Consider the following 18,461-nt stretch of genomic DNA (forward strand, 5'->3'; position numbering starts at 1 on the left):
ATTTGGATACAGAGACAGACACACACAGAGAGAACATCATGTGAGATGAAGGCAGAGACTGCAGGGATGTTTCCAGAAGCACATAAAGGGAGAACTTTTGGGAGCACCAAAGAGGACCAGCAAACCCCCAGGAGGCACCAAAGACCAGCACCAAAGTACTGTCTCCACTCAGCAAACCCTGGGGAGGCGGGCTGGAGGCCTAGAGTCTCCCTCACATTCCTCAGCACGAATCAGCTCAATATCAGACTTACAGCCTCCAGAACCGTAAGAGAATACATTTCTGTTGTGTAAGGTACCACGCTGTGACATTTTGTTATGGCAGCTCTGGCATTAAGACAGTCTGGTAGGAGAGGGAAGCCTGTATGAGCCACCTGATCTGGACTGCAGGGCAGGAGTGGCTTCCTAGAGGTGATGCTGACCTGGGCATTGCAGGATGAGTAGGCTTTCATCAGCCAAAAGAAGTCAGGGCAGCGTATTGCAGGCAGAGGGAAGAATCTATGTAAACCCAGGAGAGGCTTGAGGGTATGTCAGAGACTCTTCCTTGAACTGCCTGCCCTGCCCAAGCACCTGAGGCCCGGCACTGGTGATGACATCCTTCATTCCAAGATAATGGAAGCATTTTTACCAGGAGGTCCCTGGGGGCCCTCACATGCTCTTAGTGACGATAGAAGAGGGGCCAGGTGGGCACAGGCATTAGTCAGGGTCCAGAGCTTCTGCTTCCCTGGTGGCTCAGCTGGTAAACAATCCACCTGCAATGCAGCAGACCTGGGTTCGATCCCTGGGTTGGGAAGATCCCCTGGAGAAGGGCAAGGCTCCCCACTCCAGTATCCTGGCCTGGAGAATTCCATGGACTATATAGTCCACGGGGTTGCAAAGAGTCACGCCTGAGCGGAGTTCACTGACTCACTCAAGGCCTCTGCTCTGGGGAGAGGTGCGGCCAGCCCCGGGGGGCACTGGCAGCACCACAGGACACAGCTTGCCTGGGGGAAGACACACCCGGTCACATGGCCCTGGTGTAAGGACTTTATTTCAGTTACAACGGTGCCGCAGAGAACTACAGTCCACGAAACGTGGTAATACAAAAGAAAAGATCCCCAGCTCCAAACCCCGCACCCCTGTCCCCGCAGAGACGCCGGCCCCGGGGGGCTCCCTCGAGGGGGGCGGCTCAGAGGGCGGCTGCCCAAAGCTCCCGGGGAGGGGGCGGCACCAGGCGGGTGGAGGCTCCCCTTCCTTCCACGCCTGAGCTCCGCCCAGTGGGGGCGTCCCCAAGCGGCCATCCCGACCAGCTGCGGCCGCGCGGAGGAGACGGCATTCCCGGCGCCCTGACACCTCGGGCCAGACCCACCGTGCCTGCCCCCTGAACCAGCCCCCCGGCTCAGAGCACCCCCCAAGAAGAGGAGGGTCCACGGCAAGCACTGTCTCCACTCAGCCCAGAGCTGAGGGTGGGCTGGAGCCCGGGGCACGTTCAGGGGGTCCTCAGACTCCTGACCGCGGTGCCGCTGAAAGGCAGGCCCGGGCCTCTGGGTAGCAGAGGGGGCTGCCCTCTGAGGGGGCAACTGTGTGGGCCCTGGCACGGAGGGCGGTCTCCTCGGGCGGGGGCCTGGGCGCAGCCCCAGATAAGGCACTCAGCGGGAGGCCAGGGCTGGCTGTGGTCCTGGGAGCCAGGAAGGGAGGTGGCGGAGGTCGGAGCCCAAGTGAGGACCCGGGTCCCGGGGCGAGGAGCGCTGCTTTCTCCTCTCTTCTTCCCCCAGGAGAAGAGGCGTGCAAGGCAGACTCCGAAATGGCTGGGATGGGGCGCTGCAGAGTGGCCGCAGGTCCCAGGCTGACCGAGGTGCCCAAAAGCAAGGGGACGGAGAGAGGACCCCGTAGCATGGCAGAGAGCTCTGACGGGGGGTCTCAGCCTCGCAAGGCTCGTGACCCAGGTCCAGGGTCCTCGGGCACCTCCTGACTGGGTTGGAGGGCACAGACCTGGCCTCACACAGCCATCAGTCCCCTAGTGTGACTCTGGGGGCCAGAGTTTCCTTGCTGGGGGGTCCCCACTGATGGACTCTAGGTTCAGAGGCAGGTATCCCCAGGAGGTGGTGCCAAAGAGCTGCCCCTTCCTCTGCTGGGAGCAAGAACCAGGGGAGGGGGCTGGAACCACACACCCCACGGGCGGAAGCACCTCTCTACGTGGGGACCTGCTCAGTGGCCGGGAATCCTGCTTCAGCCCAGTCTTGTAGCGAGGAAGGAAGAGAGGGGGGCTTTCCCTTGTCCACAGGTTATTTAGAAAAACAGAACATAATAAATATACCGATCCTTTCCTTAAAAAAAAAGTGTTTTAAATGCATCATTTCCCTGAAGGTTTCCAGTGTATTCCACAATGTTTAAAAAATAGTTTCCCCAAAAATATATCTTTAAAGCATTTGACACAGTGGTATTTGTGGTATATCTGGTGCTGCATGTGGGCAGAGGGGGCTGGGCCCCCCTGCCCTTGTCAGCGAGTGTCCAGACCCGGTAGGCAACCCGCCTGACACCCCAACACCCATCAGAGCTGACACACGTGTGCCTGGGATGACTGGGTCTTCACAGGGGGTCAAATCTCAGATTACGGTGAGAGCTCACATCACAGGCTTGGTTCCGGCTGACCACCCTGCAGTGTTGGGGGAGGGGGCTGGCCGCCGGATGGAGGGAGCAGTCTTATGGGCCCAGGGGCATGTTCTCGGCCCCCGCCTCACCCTCCATCTCGGCTCTGGGTGCCTGGCCCTTCACCAGACTTCACACTTGTGATGCGGGTTCATGGGTGAGCCGGGTGGGCAGTGGAAGTGTTCCGAGAACTCCTTGGAGTTGGAGATGGAGCCAATGACCCGGAAGCGGGAGGGGCTGTGGGGGTCGGTGATGAGACCTTCGTGCGAGCTCTCGGGGGTGCGGACGGAGCACCAGACCTGTGAGAGGGTGACAAGGAGAGGGCAGAGTCACTGCGGGTCCCCGAGGTCGCCAGATTGGCCCCATCACTGTAACAAGGAAATAAGTGCCCCTCTGGCTCTGAGACCCCCATGACGGGCCTGCCACCTGGGTTAGGAAGAAGCAGAGGGCTAGGGGGCCTTCACCCAGCTTCCTCTCCTGCAGCCAGACCAGCTGAATGTCTGTCCCGGGCCTCTGCGTTACGCTTCACCTGCGCAAAGGATTCTGCCCCCAAATCAGTCTGAACACTTTGCACTGAATCCAGGTTACTCCTTTCCTGGGCAGGACCAGCTGTCTCGTGGCCTTGTGGCTCTGGGCACCAACAGAAGGCTACATGCTGACTGCCAACTCTAGGGACAACCTGGGATGCCTTGAGTTTAAGACATTTCTAAAACCGCAGAACTGGGAGGGCCCTTAGCCATCCAAGCAAACCTGTCCTCTCCTCTACCTGATGCAGGAATTCCTCTAACAGGGTTCTCGACCCTTCCTTGAGTTTCTCCAGAGATGAAGCTCGCCTTCTTACAGGGTAAATGCCCTGTGGATGCACTCACAAGCTAGGGCTTCTCTATTTAAGGAAATTTGCCTTTTGGTTTTCAGCGTTCCTGGAACTCAAAATGGCAGACTATGCCTGGGTATTAGTTTTTCTCTAAAGAACTCACCTGTGCAAAGCCCAGGAAGAAGAGCTGGTTGTTGGTGAGACCCAGGGTAGGCAGTGTCTGCTCGGCCCCATTCTTCTTGACCCAGTTCTGGTAGGCCTGGGGGGAGAACAGAGCTCAGGGTCCCCGTGACAGTGTGGCAGTAGAGGGATAGTGGGGGAGACCTGGGAACATCCACCCTGTCAGGACAGGGCCTGGCTTCTGGGGGTCTTGGGCCTCAGCTCTGAGCCTAACTCAGCCTAGAGGAGCCGCCCTCTACCTGCACTCATCCCGAAGGGAGCTCATTCAACGCCACAACTTTAAACACCACCTCCACCTAAATACAGATGCATCCTGCCAGCTCCAGCCTTTCTTGGGAACATTCAACTGCTCCAGCTGGTCATCCAAGATACACACACACACACACACACACTGCTTTCCCATCACACACACACACACACACTGCTTTCCCATCACACACACACACACACACACACACACACACACTGCTTTCCCATCACAGTAAATGATGCCAACCACGAAAGCTGAGCACCAAAGAATTGATGCTTTTGACCTGTGGTGTTGGAGAAGACTCTTGAGAGTCCCTTGGACTGCAAGGAGATTCAACTAGTCCATCCTAAAGGAAATCAGTCCTGAATATTCATTGGAAGGACTGATGCTGAAGCTGAAACTCCAATACTTTGGCCACCTGATGTGAAGAACTGACTCATTAGAAAAGACCCTGAAGCTAGGAAAGATTGAGGGCAGGAGGAGAAGGGGACGACAGAGGATGAGATGGTTGGATGGTATCACCGACTCGATGGACATGAATTTGAGTAAACTCCAGGAGTTGGTGATGGACAGGGAGGCCTGGCGTGCTGCAATGCCATGGGGTCGCAAAGAGTCGGACAGGACTGAGCGACTGAACTGAACTGAACCACCCAGTTACTCAGGCCCAAACCCCAGGACTCTCCTTTGATTCATCTTCTTTCAATCAATCGAACAACCTCAATCTAACCACATCTCACCCTTCATGTTGCTCTAGCCCATCTCTTGCCTGGACAACCTCACAGCAGCTTTCTAACTAGTCTCCTTGACCTCAAACTGGTCCAATTCCAAGCCCCTCCCAACACAGCAACTCAGGTCATCCTCATAAAGCAGGGGCTGGCAACATTTTCTGGAAAGGGTCAGAGAGTAAGTCTTTTCAGCTTTGAAAGCCAAACAGTTTCTCTGCTGCAACAGCTCAAGGAACACCCTGATATATGAAAGCAATCACAGGCACCATGGAGATGAGTGGGTGTAGCTGTCCCCTCTCTCCCACAACTTTGATTTATTTTTATTGATTTGGCCAGCTAAGGGCTGGATGCGGCCCACAGGCTGTAGGTCTGCTGACCTGGTTGTAGAGGGTGACGCAGATCCTTCCCCTGTGTAAAGCCCTGCAGTGGCTCCCGCTGCAGCCAGAACAAACCCCAAGGTCCTTGCTCAGTCGACAGAGGCTGCAGCCAGGACAGCCACTCCTCCGGCCGCCCCTCCTGCACAGGGCCATGCCCTCCATCCCTGCCACGTCCTTCTTCCTGTCCTGGGCTGTGCGAGGCTTGGGTCCACCTCACGGCCTCGGCATTTACTCTTCTTTCCCTGCCTCTTTCTCACCCTACTGGACTCCGTTCAAAGGTCATCCCCTCTAGAAGGCCTCCCGACCACCCTCTCCCCTATTTTTCTTTATTCCTTTGGCCTGTCTTGTCTTCTTCATCTTACCAGCACCTGACATCATCACATTTATCCGTGGAGGTGTGAACTGCCTTCCTCCCCCTCCTTGACCCGCTACAGTTGGGGGCTTCATGAGAGCAGGACCCGTCACTGTTTCGTCCCAGAACCGCCAGCATCAAAAACAGGACACAGCGGGTCGAAAGTTTGCAACACACTTTCACCGACTAACAGACGTCGGGCAAGTCACCGGATGTTTCTGGGTTGTTTCTGGTTGGTTCTGTCGCCTGCACAGCGGGCGTGAGATACCTAATCGTAGAGCTCCGGGGGCCCTGGCCCACAGGCCTCAGCACACGGCATCTCTCGGGCTTCCTGCGCTTGCTGCCACGGGAAGGAGGAGGAGGTTCTGCCTTAGCCTCTGGCATCTCTCCCTTCCAACTCAGCCAACATCGCCGAGGGCCACCCCAGACTAGACCCAGCGCCCAAACTGTCACATGCCATCTCTCTCACACCCAGCAATGCAGGGACGAACACAGCCACATGCACAGAGGCTCAGGGAGGCTGAGTGACTCACTCCAGAACCAGGACCGGAGCCGGAACTGGCTCCGTGAGCAGTGTCCCCCTCCCTCCCTTTCCGGGCCCACTGCTGCCTGGGTCAGGGGCGGCTTCCCCTGCAAAGGGAGGGACAGGCAGGTCTTCAGGTGGGTCCAGCCCAAGCCCCTTCTGGTGACCCTCAGTGGGGGCTGGACTTGGGGTACACAGCCTCTGTGTGCCAGGTCCGAGCCGGGTGCCTCACAGACACCCTTTCACTCGGTCCGCACTGCCACCCATTCCACAGATGTGGCCACTGAGGCCCAAAGACCCCGTTGCGCATGCCCCAGCTTGTCTCCCACCACTCTTAACCGAGAAGCATCTGGACAGACCCAGAGCCGGGCGTGGGGCGTGCAGAGGGTCCTACCCGGTAGGCCGCCTTGAGGCCGCCGTTGTCTGCGATGTTCTCGCCGAGGGTGTGCCGGCCGCTCACCGGCTCCCCGTTCACGCTATAGTTGCTGTACTGCGCCACCATGCACTCGGTCTGCTGCTTGAACGCCTCCACGGACGAGTTCTTCCACCAGGGCCGGAGGTTCCCGTCCTTGTCATACTCTCGGCCTGTGGGGTCAGAAGGGAGCGTCAGGCTGGGCGGAGGGGAGACGCAGCTGGGTGCTGAAGGACCTGGATGCATCAGTCGGTCTGGGGTGGCTGTGTGGGGGGGAGGAACGTGACCCGACTAAGGACCCGCACATTCAGAGTTTCGGTGGAGCTGGATTCACCGTCGAGGCTGGTGAAGGGCCTCTGACCCTGCGCCCAGCAGCAGGGGGGAGATCACAGGAAGGTCCTGCCTCCTCATTCTCGGTCTCAGGGTCCCCAAGGCAGGAGGCAATGAGGGGGATCCTGGACGTTAGCTGGGGAGGTACTAACTCTTCTACTTGTCGTTGGACCAGAGAAGTCTCTGGGGTGGTGGAGGAATGTCCACTCCCCACTGACTACAGTGGGGAGCGCTGTACTACCTCCCAGCACCGCACACCCTCGGGGAGCAGGGTGTCCCACTGTGAGCCTGCCCAGTCCTCGCAATCACATGATCAACACGCCCATTTTACAGATGAGAAAATAGAGGCCTGAGGAAATGATGGGGCTTGTGAGAGTCCACACAGATTGGCAGGTGCCTGGGCCAGGATTTTATCTTTCCATGTCCTCCTGTCGCCAAGGCTAAGTTGCAGAGAAGCAAAAGCAGCAGCAGCGGCGCCAGGAAGCTGGTGGGGATGGCATCTGAAGGGGACCCTGGGGAGCCCGTACCTTGGTCGTCAAAAGCATGAGTCAGCTCGTGGCCCACGACGACGCCGATGCCGCCGAAGTTTAAGGCACTGGGGGGGGAGACACCGTGGTGAGAGTATTGTCGTGCGGGGCGGGCCCACCACTTCCTCAGTCTGGAGACACAGCAGAGTCCTGCAGGGCTCCAGCTGGGCCCCCGAGCCGGTCAGAACCTGGACAGCTGGCTGCATCAGCCTGTGCCTGCTGCACTCCAAGCACCGTGCCAGGCACTGCCCTTGGGTCAGCGCAAAGAGCTAGGCCCCAGTAACTGACTATAAGGGAGCAAATGGAGGTGTGGGATGGTTCAGCCACTTTGCCCAAGGGCTACTAAGACAGGAGAGAGCAAGCCTGGGGTTCAGATCCAGGCCTGTGGGGAATTCACTTCTGAGACTTCTCACCCTTCCCAACTTCTCAGCTGAGACTGTTCTAGAATATCACTAGAGGGGCACTCCCCTGTTTGGGGTTCCTGCCTCCATGATGGCATCACCGACTCGATGGACATGAGTTTGAGCAGGCTTCGGGAGTTGGTGATGGACAGGGGAGACCAGGCGTGCTGCAAAGAGCCGGACACGACTGAGCGACTGAACTGAACTGCCTCCATGATGGGCCCCGAGTTCCCATTGTGTAGGGACTCTGAGGTCTAGGAGACCCCAGAGGAAAGCACAGGGAGTGAGAGTTCTTTCCACGGCAACATCTCCTGGCCGGTGGGACAAGGAACCCTCGGTGAGACAGGTTTGGAGGCGGGGTCAGCTGTGGGCTGACCCAGCTACCAGGCTGGCCCGAGGGGTCTGATGAGGGGTTGTGAGGGTGGGGAGGAGATGGGACGGAGCCCCAGGAGCGTCCTACTTGGGTGAAGAGCGGGTGTAGAATGGCGCCTGCAGGATTCCAGCTGGAAACACGATCTCATTCTTGGTGGGCGAGTAGTAGGCGTTCACCATGGGAGGGGTCATGCTCCACCTGCAAGCAAGACACACGTGGAAGCCTCGACCCCACAGCAGGCGGTAGGCAGGGCCGGCCCACTGGGGGGTGTCGGGAGCCCTGGAAGTGTGGATTCCCCTTGACCTAGCCCAGGGCGTGCAAGCATGAGGTAGCACTGCTTTCGAGAGAGGAAACTAGAAACACCCAAATGTCTGTTAGGAAGGAATTGGTTGAATTTGATGTCACATCGCACAGTGGAACAGTGAGACCCCGGCAAAGAGCGGAATGCAATAACTAGTAAGGACCCACTGTAGAGCACAGGGCTCAAGACTTCTCAAGGCTCTGTGAGGCCTATATGGGGAAAGAATATAGAAAGAGTGGATGTATGTACATGGAGAACTAACTGGTTCATCTTGTTTTCCCCTGAAACTAACACAACCTTGTAAATCAGCTGCACTGCAATAAAAATTAAAAACCAAAAAAGAGAAAAAAGCTCCCCGTTCTCCACCATGGTTGTACCATTTTACACCTCCACCTGCCAGGCTGGATATTTCCAGGTGATAGTTAGAAACTATCAACTTTGGCCGTGTTAGCAAGTGTACAATGAAATCTTGCTTTATATTTCATTTCATTGTACTATTAAAAATCTTGAACATCTCAAAAAAACACAAAGAACAAAATGGACCATTCTATACTAAAAAGTCATTACTCTCTAGGCTCAAAAATGAATCTCTCAGTAGTTTTCAAAGTGCGCTCCATGGATACCCGATGAGATGGGAAGCCCCCAGTTCCCTTTCAGGGGCTCTGTGAGGCCGAAACTATTTTCATTAAAATACTAAGATGCTATTTACCTTTCCCACCGCGTTGACATTATACGAATGGGGGAAAGGCAACACTGGGTAAAAGTGCTGGAGCCTCAGCTGAGTCAAGGCAGTGGTACCAGTTCAGTTGGTCACCATGTTCTTCACCAAAAAATAAATGAATAAATAAAATCTGTTCACTTAAGAACATCCTTGATGACGCAGCATAATAATTAACTTCGTTAAACCTAGACCCTTGAGTACAAGTGTCTTAATAGTCTGTGTGACCGGATGGGAAGCACTTGTAAGCATTTCTGTTTTTATTTCTTTTTTTAATCTTTTGGCCAACACTGTGGCATGTGGAACCTTAGTTCCCTGACCAGGGATCGAACCCTCGTACCCTGCGTTGGAAACATGGAGTCTTAACCAGTGGACCACCAGGGAAGTCCCAGCATTTCTGTTTTTGTTTTTTTTTTTTTCACGGAATGCCATTTGTACTTGAGAGGATGATGGGTGTTTGACAGGCATTTTCTTGAAAATGAACACAGTGAGCGCATCACCTCAAGCAAAACAACTGATGCGGTTTGTTGCCAGCGATAAAAACTCAAGGTTTCAAAACAACTGAAATTTCAAGCAAAAACTTGAAAACCTGGTGTCAGCCACGGCAAACCTGATAGCTGTCCGATACTTAAAGACTTTTTCTCTGGAGGTCAGCAGCGACATTACCCGCTGTAGACTTTTTTTCTGGATATATAATGTATAATGAAGATGCCACTGTTTGGAAGATATGTGAAACTCAGTGAAGCACTGTTTTCCAGATGACCAATGCATGGTGTTACAAAGTCATGCATGGGTAGAGGAAGGATCCATTCAAAGTGCAACGCACACTGATGAAACATTAGTGTAACAGAGTGTGAAAAGTCTATGAGCATGGTTTCAGACTCTGCATTGCAATTAACCAGACAATCTTATTTGCAAAATAGAAACAGAGACACAGAAGTAAAAAACAAACCTAGGACACCAAGTGGGGAAAGGAGGGTGGGGTGAATTGAGGATTGGAATTAACATACATACATTACTGACACCATGAATCAGATACATAACTGATGAGAACCTACTGTGTAGCTCAGGGAACTCCGCTCAGTGCTCTGTGCTGACCTCAATGGGAAATCCGAAAAAGCAGGCATAGGTGTACGCACACAGCTGATTCATTTTCCTTATGGTAGAAACTAACACAAAATTGTAAACCAACTATACGCCAATAAAAATTAATTTAAAAAAATTACTGCCCATCACTTTTTGGAGTAGTATCAATGAAGCATGTACACATGTATCAAAAAGACGGTTAAAATATTCTTTCCTTTTCTAACTACATGTCTGTGTAGGGCCAGAATATCTTTACATATTTCAAAACAATATATTGCAACAGACTGAAGGCAGGAGCGATGTGAGAATCCTGCCATCTTCCATTAAGCCAGACATTAAAGAAACTTGTAAAAAGTAGAACAATACCTCTCTTTTTAGTAAACTTTAAAAAAACTGTTCTTTTTCATAAAATTTTCAGAAAAGTCAGTATAATCCCCATAAACAAGCTTCTGGGGGTTCAGTGATTTTTTCTTGAGCGTAGAAGAGGCTCCGATGGTAGATATTAATGAAAAATTTGGCAATGATTGTTCTGATATGAAGGACCAGTGGGGAGTGGAGTGAGACAGAAAGGATATTTTCTCTGAGAGCCTAGCTAGTACTATGTCTCCTCCAGGTGAGTCCCACAGAGATGCATTAAGCGTGGATACATTAATGAGTAGGAGACTTAATTTAAATGGAAAAGTTTAAGTTAAAAGACTTCTAGTAAATTCACAACACTGGGGTAGTGCCTGCACCATATTCTGGAGATAAAAGACCACTTTCTTGTATGTTTAGGGTGTTGAGGACAGGAAAAGAGGAAACAGAGCTGTTCAAACCCCTGTTGTCCACAAGGGGGAACCAGGGGCAAAGAGAAAGAAGAGGCTTTCACCCTTTGGCTTCCCTAATGCCTCAAGCAAGTGAAGAAGCAGCCTGCAACGCAGGAGACTCAGGAGAAGCGGGGTTGATTCCAGGGTCCAGAAGATCCCCTGGAGCAGCAACTGACAACCCAGCCCAGTCTTCTTGCCTGGGAAATCCCATGGACAGAGGAGCCGGGTGGGCTATGGTCCATGGGGTTGCAAAGAGTCAGACACAACTGAACACACGTGCGCGCGCGCACACACACGCACACACACACAGAGGGCCGTCAGGACAGTTACATCCCTGCACACGATTCAGGCTGAAGGAGCGCTGGGCCCCCACACCCGCCTGCAGGAGCCAGCGTCCTCCCAGCGAGGCCCAGGGACTCACTGATCTCTGTTGGGCGCTTTCCGGAGCTGGTCGGCAGTGACCCTCCAGGAGAAGTTGAAAAACCGCATGGCGTTCTCAAAGTAGAGGTCTGGCACGGCGGTGTACTGGGCAGGAGGGAGTACGTCACAGGGTCAGAGCACGCTCAGGTCCTCGAACGCAAACCCCATCTTCTAAAACCGAGGAAGTTGAAACCCTGCGTGGCCTGGGCACTGGTCCGCAGGGCAGACAAAACCAGGGGGCTCAGGGCTGCAGGCTGGGATGCTTTCCTTGAACCTCATTCTGGCCGGGGGCTGGCGCCCTCTCCCTTCAAGGACACACTAAGAGCTTCACCTAGGGCGGCCCAGCAGGGTCTCGGGGCAACAGGAAGCCCCTGCCATCGTGCCAGGGCCTTGGGTGGGCAATACGTCCAGCAGGGTCCAAAACTTTCTGCGACGATGTCCAGGTTCTACGCATGTGTTGTCAGGCACAGTCAGCATCAGCCGCATACGGCTCTAGCTCATTTCAAATGTGGCGAGTACAACCTTTTAATTTAATGAACTAATTGATGTTAATTTACTAAGGCAGGGATCTGTGGCTAGTAGCTGCCACTCTGGCCAGCACGGATCTCATAAATCCAGCTGGGATCTGTGAACTCTCAGGGCGCAGGCGTGACTGCACACTTCCTCCCCACTCAGCCTGGCCTTTCGGCTCTTGCCACAGGTGTGAGGTTCTGTCTCAAACCTGCTCTTTACATCAGGGCTCCAGTGAAAGGCCAGGCCCTTGGGGTTCAGACTCTAATCCAGATGGGGTCTGCCTGGGCTGTCTCCAGGAGCCCCTCACCTTGTATCACGATACCCTGGAGCATCTAAAATTATTCTCAAGGAAAAAGGCTGCGGATGAGTCCCATATTCTCAGCCGTAATTTTCATATTCTTAGATTTTAAATATAACCACGACGAGACGTTATTATAATTTCACAAACGCCTGAATTCACAAATTTCAATTACAAGGTATAAAACGTTCAGGGCAGAAGTACAATCCATTTAACGGAGTGATTTGCCCAAAGCTCTAACCACCAGGGACGTATCAACTACCCTGCTGCCTAAATTAAGCTTAAACGTGCATCTGGGGTTTAGGCTTCCTCCTTCCCATTAGCATTTCAAGGTCTGAAGAAGAGGCCCAGGTTTCTCCGGGGAGGTGGGGAGAAGAGGGGGACAGGAGGCAGGTCCCGGTTTCTCTGGGGGCTGGGAGGCACAGGGGGCTCCACTCTGACGCTTTAAGGGATGCAGATTATCTCTATGCCTTCTAGGGTCTGGTCGCCCCCCTCCCACATTATCTCCCACTCACTGAATGGAGCGGACTGTGCTGTGCTGGCCACAGACTGCTGGTGGGTCCTGGGAGGCAGGGGCCACTGGCTGGCCCCGGGGAGGAAGGAGGAGAGATCGGCCCCCTGGAGCCCAGCCCATCCCCAGACCCCATACCACTTCATCTCAAGACGTCTTGACAGTCATGGTGCCCCCAGCAGCCCACCCAGATCAGCCTCTGCCCTCTCCCAAGCGGAGGTCCCTCAGGGGCATTTCAGGAATGCAAGGGGGCAGCGTGCAAGGGAGCTACTCACGTCATTGAACACTTTGTCCAGCTCCTTGGGGTCCATGATGAAGCTGGGGTAGCCTATCATGTTGTAGATAGCGTCCGCCTGGGCAGGAGAGACACACAGGACAGTGGGCGCTCGGCAGGGCTCTGTGGGTGCCGGGCTCAAGGTCGGGGCCCAGGGAAAGCGGCCAGGCCCCTCCCCGCTCAGGGCTTTCATGTTCCTTTCTCTTGTCTAACTCCTCCTTATCCTTGGGATCTCTGCCTCAATGTCACCTCTCCAGGGAAGCTTTCCGTGGCCTCCCTGCTGCTGCTGGACCATGTCCAATCCATCGTCATATCACTCTGTACCTCTCCCTTGCACACATTTTTTTAAAAAATTATATTTATTTGGCTGTGCTGGGTCTTAGTTGCACGTCGGATCCAGTTTCCCAACCAGGGATCAAACCCGGGCCTCCAGCATTGGGATCGCAGAGTCTCAGCCACTAGGCCACCAGGGAAGACCCCCCCTGGCACACTTAGCACGGTCTGTTTTCGCCCAGTCGTTAACCCGAGCCACGTGTTCATGGCTCTCCTCGCATCATGCTGGACTGCCCATGGCATCCATGTTGGGCTCACCGGCTAGTCCCTCCTTTGTCCACCTCCTCCCCGGAGGTCACGGCCCTCTGTGCAGGGCCCCTCCCAGCTCCTGGCCGGCCTCACCTTTTCCTTGGCCGATTTCCGAGTGTCTTCATCCATCCACTTCAGGGTGCTCAGGCTCTCTTCAAACGCCTTCTTGATCTCCAGGATGATCTCGCCGGCCTGAGGAGACAATCAGGTGTGGGCACTGAACTTGTCCATGGGCAGCGGGCATCCCATGGAGAAGGATGCTGTGGGGCTAAACTCAGATCCTGGCTCCAGGCCTTGTGCTCCAAGGTGCTGGGCTGAGGAAGGGGGTCCACAGCCACGGTACCCCAACCTCCTTCCTCTGAACACTAGTATCCTGCAAGAGACGGGTTTCTATAAACAGGGCTCCCTGGTCAAATACACTCAGGGCAAGCTCTGGGAACACTGGAAAAGACTCTCACGGTAGGACTTATCAGTGCCTTTACTGTGTGCCGTGCACTGCGATTCTTTTCAGAAATGTTAGGACATGTATCTTTTCTCAGAGGTACTGGATCATGGAGTTCCTTTAGGATGGACTGGACTTTAAAATCTAGAGAAGCCGAGTTTTGAGGGGTGGTTCCAGAAAGACTCTATTCAGGCTGGAGATGAATGTCAAAAGCAGATCCAGAGGCTGAAAAAGACTCTGGAGCAGGGGAAGGGGGAGTCGGGCAGCAGGAGGAGCAGACAGACTCACGATGGACAGAACTTGACTCAGAATCTGCATCAGCCACGAACAGGCAGGTCACGTAAGAGGTGTGAGTCAGTTTGCTAACCTCTGACTGCAAATAAAAATCTGTGCAGTTAAAGTTAGCAATAAAAATGGTACCAAAGGAAATCAAGCCTGAATATTTATTGGAAGGACTGATGCTGAAGCTGAGGCTCCAATACTTTGGCCACGTGATGCCAAGAGCCAACTCTTTGGAAGAGACCCTGATACTGGGAAAGACTGAGGGCAGGAGGAGAAGGGGGTGACAGAGGATGAGATGGTTGGATGGCATCACTGACTCGATGGACACGAGTCTGAGTAAACTCTGGGAGGTAGTGAAGGACAGGGAGGCCTGGGGTGCTGCAGTCCGTGGGGTCTCAAAGAGTTGGACACAAGTTAGCAACTGAACCGCAACAGTAATGACACAGCAGCTACCCCTCCCTGAGCCCTTATTCTGCTCCAGTTGCTGTCCTGTGCACAATGCCGTTCAGTCTCCGCCTGCGGGATGGACGTGCCCACCTCCATGTCCTTGGGGTCAGAGTATTGTCCCAAGACCCCCACCAGGAAGAGACAAAGCCGGCATCGGGGCTGGGGCCCAGCTGTCTCCAGGTGCTCAGCCACGGGCGTCCTGTGCCCGCCACCACTTCATGTCAAGCTGTTCTGCCAACATGACCTCTCTGGGCCCTGCCTACCCTTGGAGGTGGAGACGGCCAGACTAACCTCCCTGGGAAGCGGGGAGGGCTACATGAAATCCTACAGACAAAGTGCCTGCCACTGTGATCGTATCTTCTATTGTAGGTAACTCAGATTACGCAAGGCTTTGGAAAATGGAACCTTGGAGTTAGGGCTGGAGCCCTGGCCCAGGGTAGGGCCAGTCCAGAGCAGATGAGAGCATGGCCTGGCAGGCTCACGGGGGTGGCGGGTGTGACGTCACAGCCTCCGTGTGCGGGCGGGGGCACTTACTATGTTCTTGCTGTCCTCGGCGAAGGTCGCTTTGACGAACATGGGGCCCAGAGCGAAGCCCAAGGTGTTCTCCGTGTCACTCACGCAAAACTTCCAGCGGGGAAGACACGTCTGGAAAACACAAGTCAGAAGGGTTAGTTGGTACTGTCTGTCCAGGAAGTGGCACAGCAGGGTCCGTGCTTCTGTCCAGAACTTGAGGGAGACCTTTCCTGACCCAGCAGAAGTGACTGTAGGCACTGGACCAAAAGGCCCGGGGATCACCCTAATCCCTGCCATCAGTCGCTTCCTGCAGAGCACTCCACAGATGCTGAGGTACCCTACAGAGCCACCGAAATGGGCCTGGGAGGCAGATGAGGACACAGTCCACAAGGGGAAGCCGCTGGTCCGAAGTGGCCCTGCCGCCGGAACCGTGACATGCTGAACTCCACACCCCACGCCCCGCCTCTCTCCTGGAGGATGCTAAAGATCCTGGTTGCAAAGAATCTTGGGAAGTTCCCTTTCTACCCCCAAGTCACAGAAAACCCCAGAAGGGCTGCAGCCCCATTGAAAGCCTCTTGGAGAAAGAGCTGCCACCGGGACCCGGCGGGATGACCGAGGTTCATCCGACCTCGGTCTCACCCGCAAGCCCGCCAGCCCACAAGATGCACTGGGGACTGGGCTGAAGCCTCCCAGGCCTGGGGCCTGGGGCCAAGCACGGGCTGGGCTCAGCCCCGCCTGCTCCTCCACCCAGGCCGCCTTTGTGGACAGTCTGCGTGACCAGAAGCGGTGGCCCTGATCACACAAACCCCCGTGCTACAGAGGAAGCCGGTCCTCTTAACTCTGAAGAACAGGTGGTGAAAACCACCCAGGCTCAGGGCAGCCTGCTTCACGATAGCCGTCAACTGAAAACCACCCAGATGCCGGTCGACAGGCAGATGGATGAACAAAATGTGGTATTTTCATACAACAGCACACGACTTGGCAACAAAAGGGGAAGGAGGGACGGATGCACACAACATGGGTGAATCTCACTGCCGCTGTGCTGAGCGAAAGAAGCCCACACAGTGTGTGGCTCCATCACACCCACCTCTGGGGGGACAGGGCTGATGGGGGGACCGATGGGGGTGCAGGGAGCCTCCTACACAGAGCACTCTGGACAAATGGGTGATGGACACGCTTGCTACCTTGATTGGGCTGGTGGTAATGGAGCGATTTCATTTGTCAGCACTCACTGAACTGCATACTTAATGTACGCATTTTTAGTCCATTCAGTTCAGTTCAGTCGCTCAGTCGTGTCCAACTCTTTGTGATCCCATGGACCACAGCACGCCAGGCCTCCCTGTCCATCACCAACTCCTGGAGTTTACTCAAACTCATGTCCATTGAGTAGGTGATGCCATCCAACCATCTCATCCTCTGTCGTCCCCTTCTCCTCCTGCCTTCAATCTTTCCCAGCATCAGGATCTTTTCTAATGAGTCAGCTCTTTGCATCAGGTGGCCAAAGTACTGGAGTTTCAGCTTCAGCATCAGTCCTTCCAATGAATATTCAGGACTGATTTCCTTTAGGATGGACTGGTTGGGTCTCCTTGCTGTCCAAGGGACTCTCAAAGAGTCTCCAACACCACAGTTCAAAAGCATCAATTCTTCGGCGCTCAGCTTTCTTTATAGTCCAACTCTCACATCCACAAATGACCATTGGAAAAACCATAGCTTTGACTAGACAGACCTTTGTTGGCAAAGTAATGTCTCTGCTTTTTAATATGCTGTCTAGGTTGGTCATAACTTTCTTCCAAGGAGCAAGTGTCTTTTAATTTCATGGCTGCAGTCACCATTTGCAGTGATTTTGGAGCCCCCTAAAATAAAGTCAGCCACTGTTTCCACTGTTTCCCCATCTACTTGTATGTAGTTGGGCTTCCAACGTGGCTCAGCGGTAAAGAATCCACCTCCCCAGCAGGAGACTCGGGTTGCATCCCTGGGTTGGGAAGATTCCCTGGAAAAGGAAATGGCAACCCACTCTAGTATTCCTGCCTGGGAAATCCCATGGACAGAGGGGCCTGGTGGGCTACAGTCCATGGGGTCACAGAGGAGTCAGACACGGCTCAGCCACTAAACAAAAACAATAGCAAATTATATGTTAGTTTAAAAGATCCTTAAATACCAGAGGGAAGAAAGAAAAAGGCCCTCCAGCCTTTTCTAAGTTCTTTTACTTCCGGGTTGCTAAATCCATTTAAACTCTCCCAGCCCTGTGCCCCGCCCTGTCCCAGGTGCAGAGGCCGACCATGCAGGAGGTCGGGACCAGAGGACTGGAGCTCCTGGGTTCTGTGAAGGCTCCAGGCTGAGGTGGCTGAATCATGGACCGATTCTTATTCATTGTCTTCTCAGGAGATTCTCTGCATAAACCCATCCATTCCTGTCTGTGTTCATTAATTCACACAGTCAGTGTTCTCTGAGCCGTTCAGCTGTACCCTGACAGCTGGGGCTAGGTCCTGCCCTTAAGCGTCTCAGGTGAACCACCCAGAACATCTGGGGGAAGAAGCAGATGCAAAACAAGCTCAACAGCATCAGCAGCAGTAGCTAATGCTTATTAAATGTCTGCTGGGTGCATTACTTTACTGACAAAGGTGCGTCTAGTCAAAGCTATATGGACCTTTTCCAGTGGTCATGTATGGATGTGAGAGGTGGACCATAAAGAAAGCTGAGCGCCAAAGAATTGATGCTTCGGAACTGTGCTGCTGGAGAAGACTCTTGAGAGTCCCTTGGACTGCAAGGAGATCCAACCAGTCCCTCCTAAAGGAAATCAGTCTTGAATGTTCACTGGAAGGACTGATGCTGAAGCTGAAGCTCCAATACTTTGGCCACCTGATGCGAAGAGCTGACTCATTGGAAAAGACCCTGATGCTGGGAAAGATTGAGGGCAGGAGGAGAAGGGGACGACAGAGGATGAGATGGTTGGATGGTATCACCGACTCGATGGACATGAGTTTGAGCAAGCTCTAGGCATTGGTGATGGACTGGGAGGCCTGGCTTGTTGCAGTCCATGGGGTCACAAAGAGTCAGACACAACTGAGCGACTGAATTGAACTGGCTTCTGGGCCCTATCCCCTAGAGCCCTCCTACAACCCTACGAAGCAGGTTCTCTCTGTGCTCCCTCGTGGAGTGTGGTACCCTTTAGAGCAGACTTTGTGGGGAATCCCCTGTGTAATCCCAGTCAGCCCTCTGGTAAACAGGGCAGTGATGAGTTATCCCATTTTGCAGATAGAAAGACTAAGCTCCCTGATCTAATGAAGTGATTTGCCCAAGGCTGTGTGGTTAGGAGACTCTTGAGAGTCCCTTGGACCCTGATGCTGGGAAAGACTGAGGGCAGGAGGAGAAGGGGACG

At 54.0% G+C, this 18,461-nt stretch overlaps 1 protein-coding gene across 5 annotated transcripts in view; it reads right to left on the reverse strand.

Annotated features, from left to right (window-relative positions):
• Window positions 1-1,012: 1,012 nt before the first annotated feature.
• Window positions 1,013-18,461, reverse strand: part of ECE1 (endothelin converting enzyme 1) — a 123,808-nt gene continuing 106,359 nt past the window's right edge. For 4 of the 5 annotated variants that reach the window (XM_040229509.1, XM_040229510.1, XM_040229507.1 and 1 more), the window contains 9 exons: window positions 15,104-15,214; window positions 13,492-13,590; window positions 12,818-12,895; window positions 11,222-11,325; window positions 7,977-8,087; window positions 7,116-7,183; window positions 6,241-6,431; window positions 3,603-3,698; window positions 2,300-2,924 (listed from right to left, as the gene is read on the reverse strand). In XM_040229509.1, the coding sequence (XP_040085443.1) occupies window positions 2,748-2,924; window positions 3,603-3,698; window positions 6,241-6,431; window positions 7,116-7,183; window positions 7,977-8,087; window positions 11,222-11,325; window positions 12,818-12,895; window positions 13,492-13,590; window positions 15,104-15,214 (1,035 nt within the window). In that variant the 3' untranslated portion in view covers window positions 2,300-2,747. Of the gene's footprint in view, window positions 2,925-3,602; window positions 3,699-6,240; window positions 6,432-7,115; window positions 7,184-7,976; window positions 8,088-11,221; window positions 11,326-12,817; window positions 12,896-13,491; window positions 13,591-15,103; window positions 15,215-18,461 lie in introns of all 5 variants that reach the window. The other variant, XM_040229506.1, reaches the window with a different exon arrangement.

This window comes from Oryx dammah, unplaced genomic scaffold, assembly GCF_014754425.2.
Source record: "Oryx dammah isolate SB20612 unplaced genomic scaffold, SCBI_Odam_1.1 HiC_scaffold_27, whole genome shotgun sequence".
NCBI classification, from domain to species: Eukaryota; Metazoa; Chordata; class Mammalia; order Artiodactyla; family Bovidae; genus Oryx; species Oryx dammah.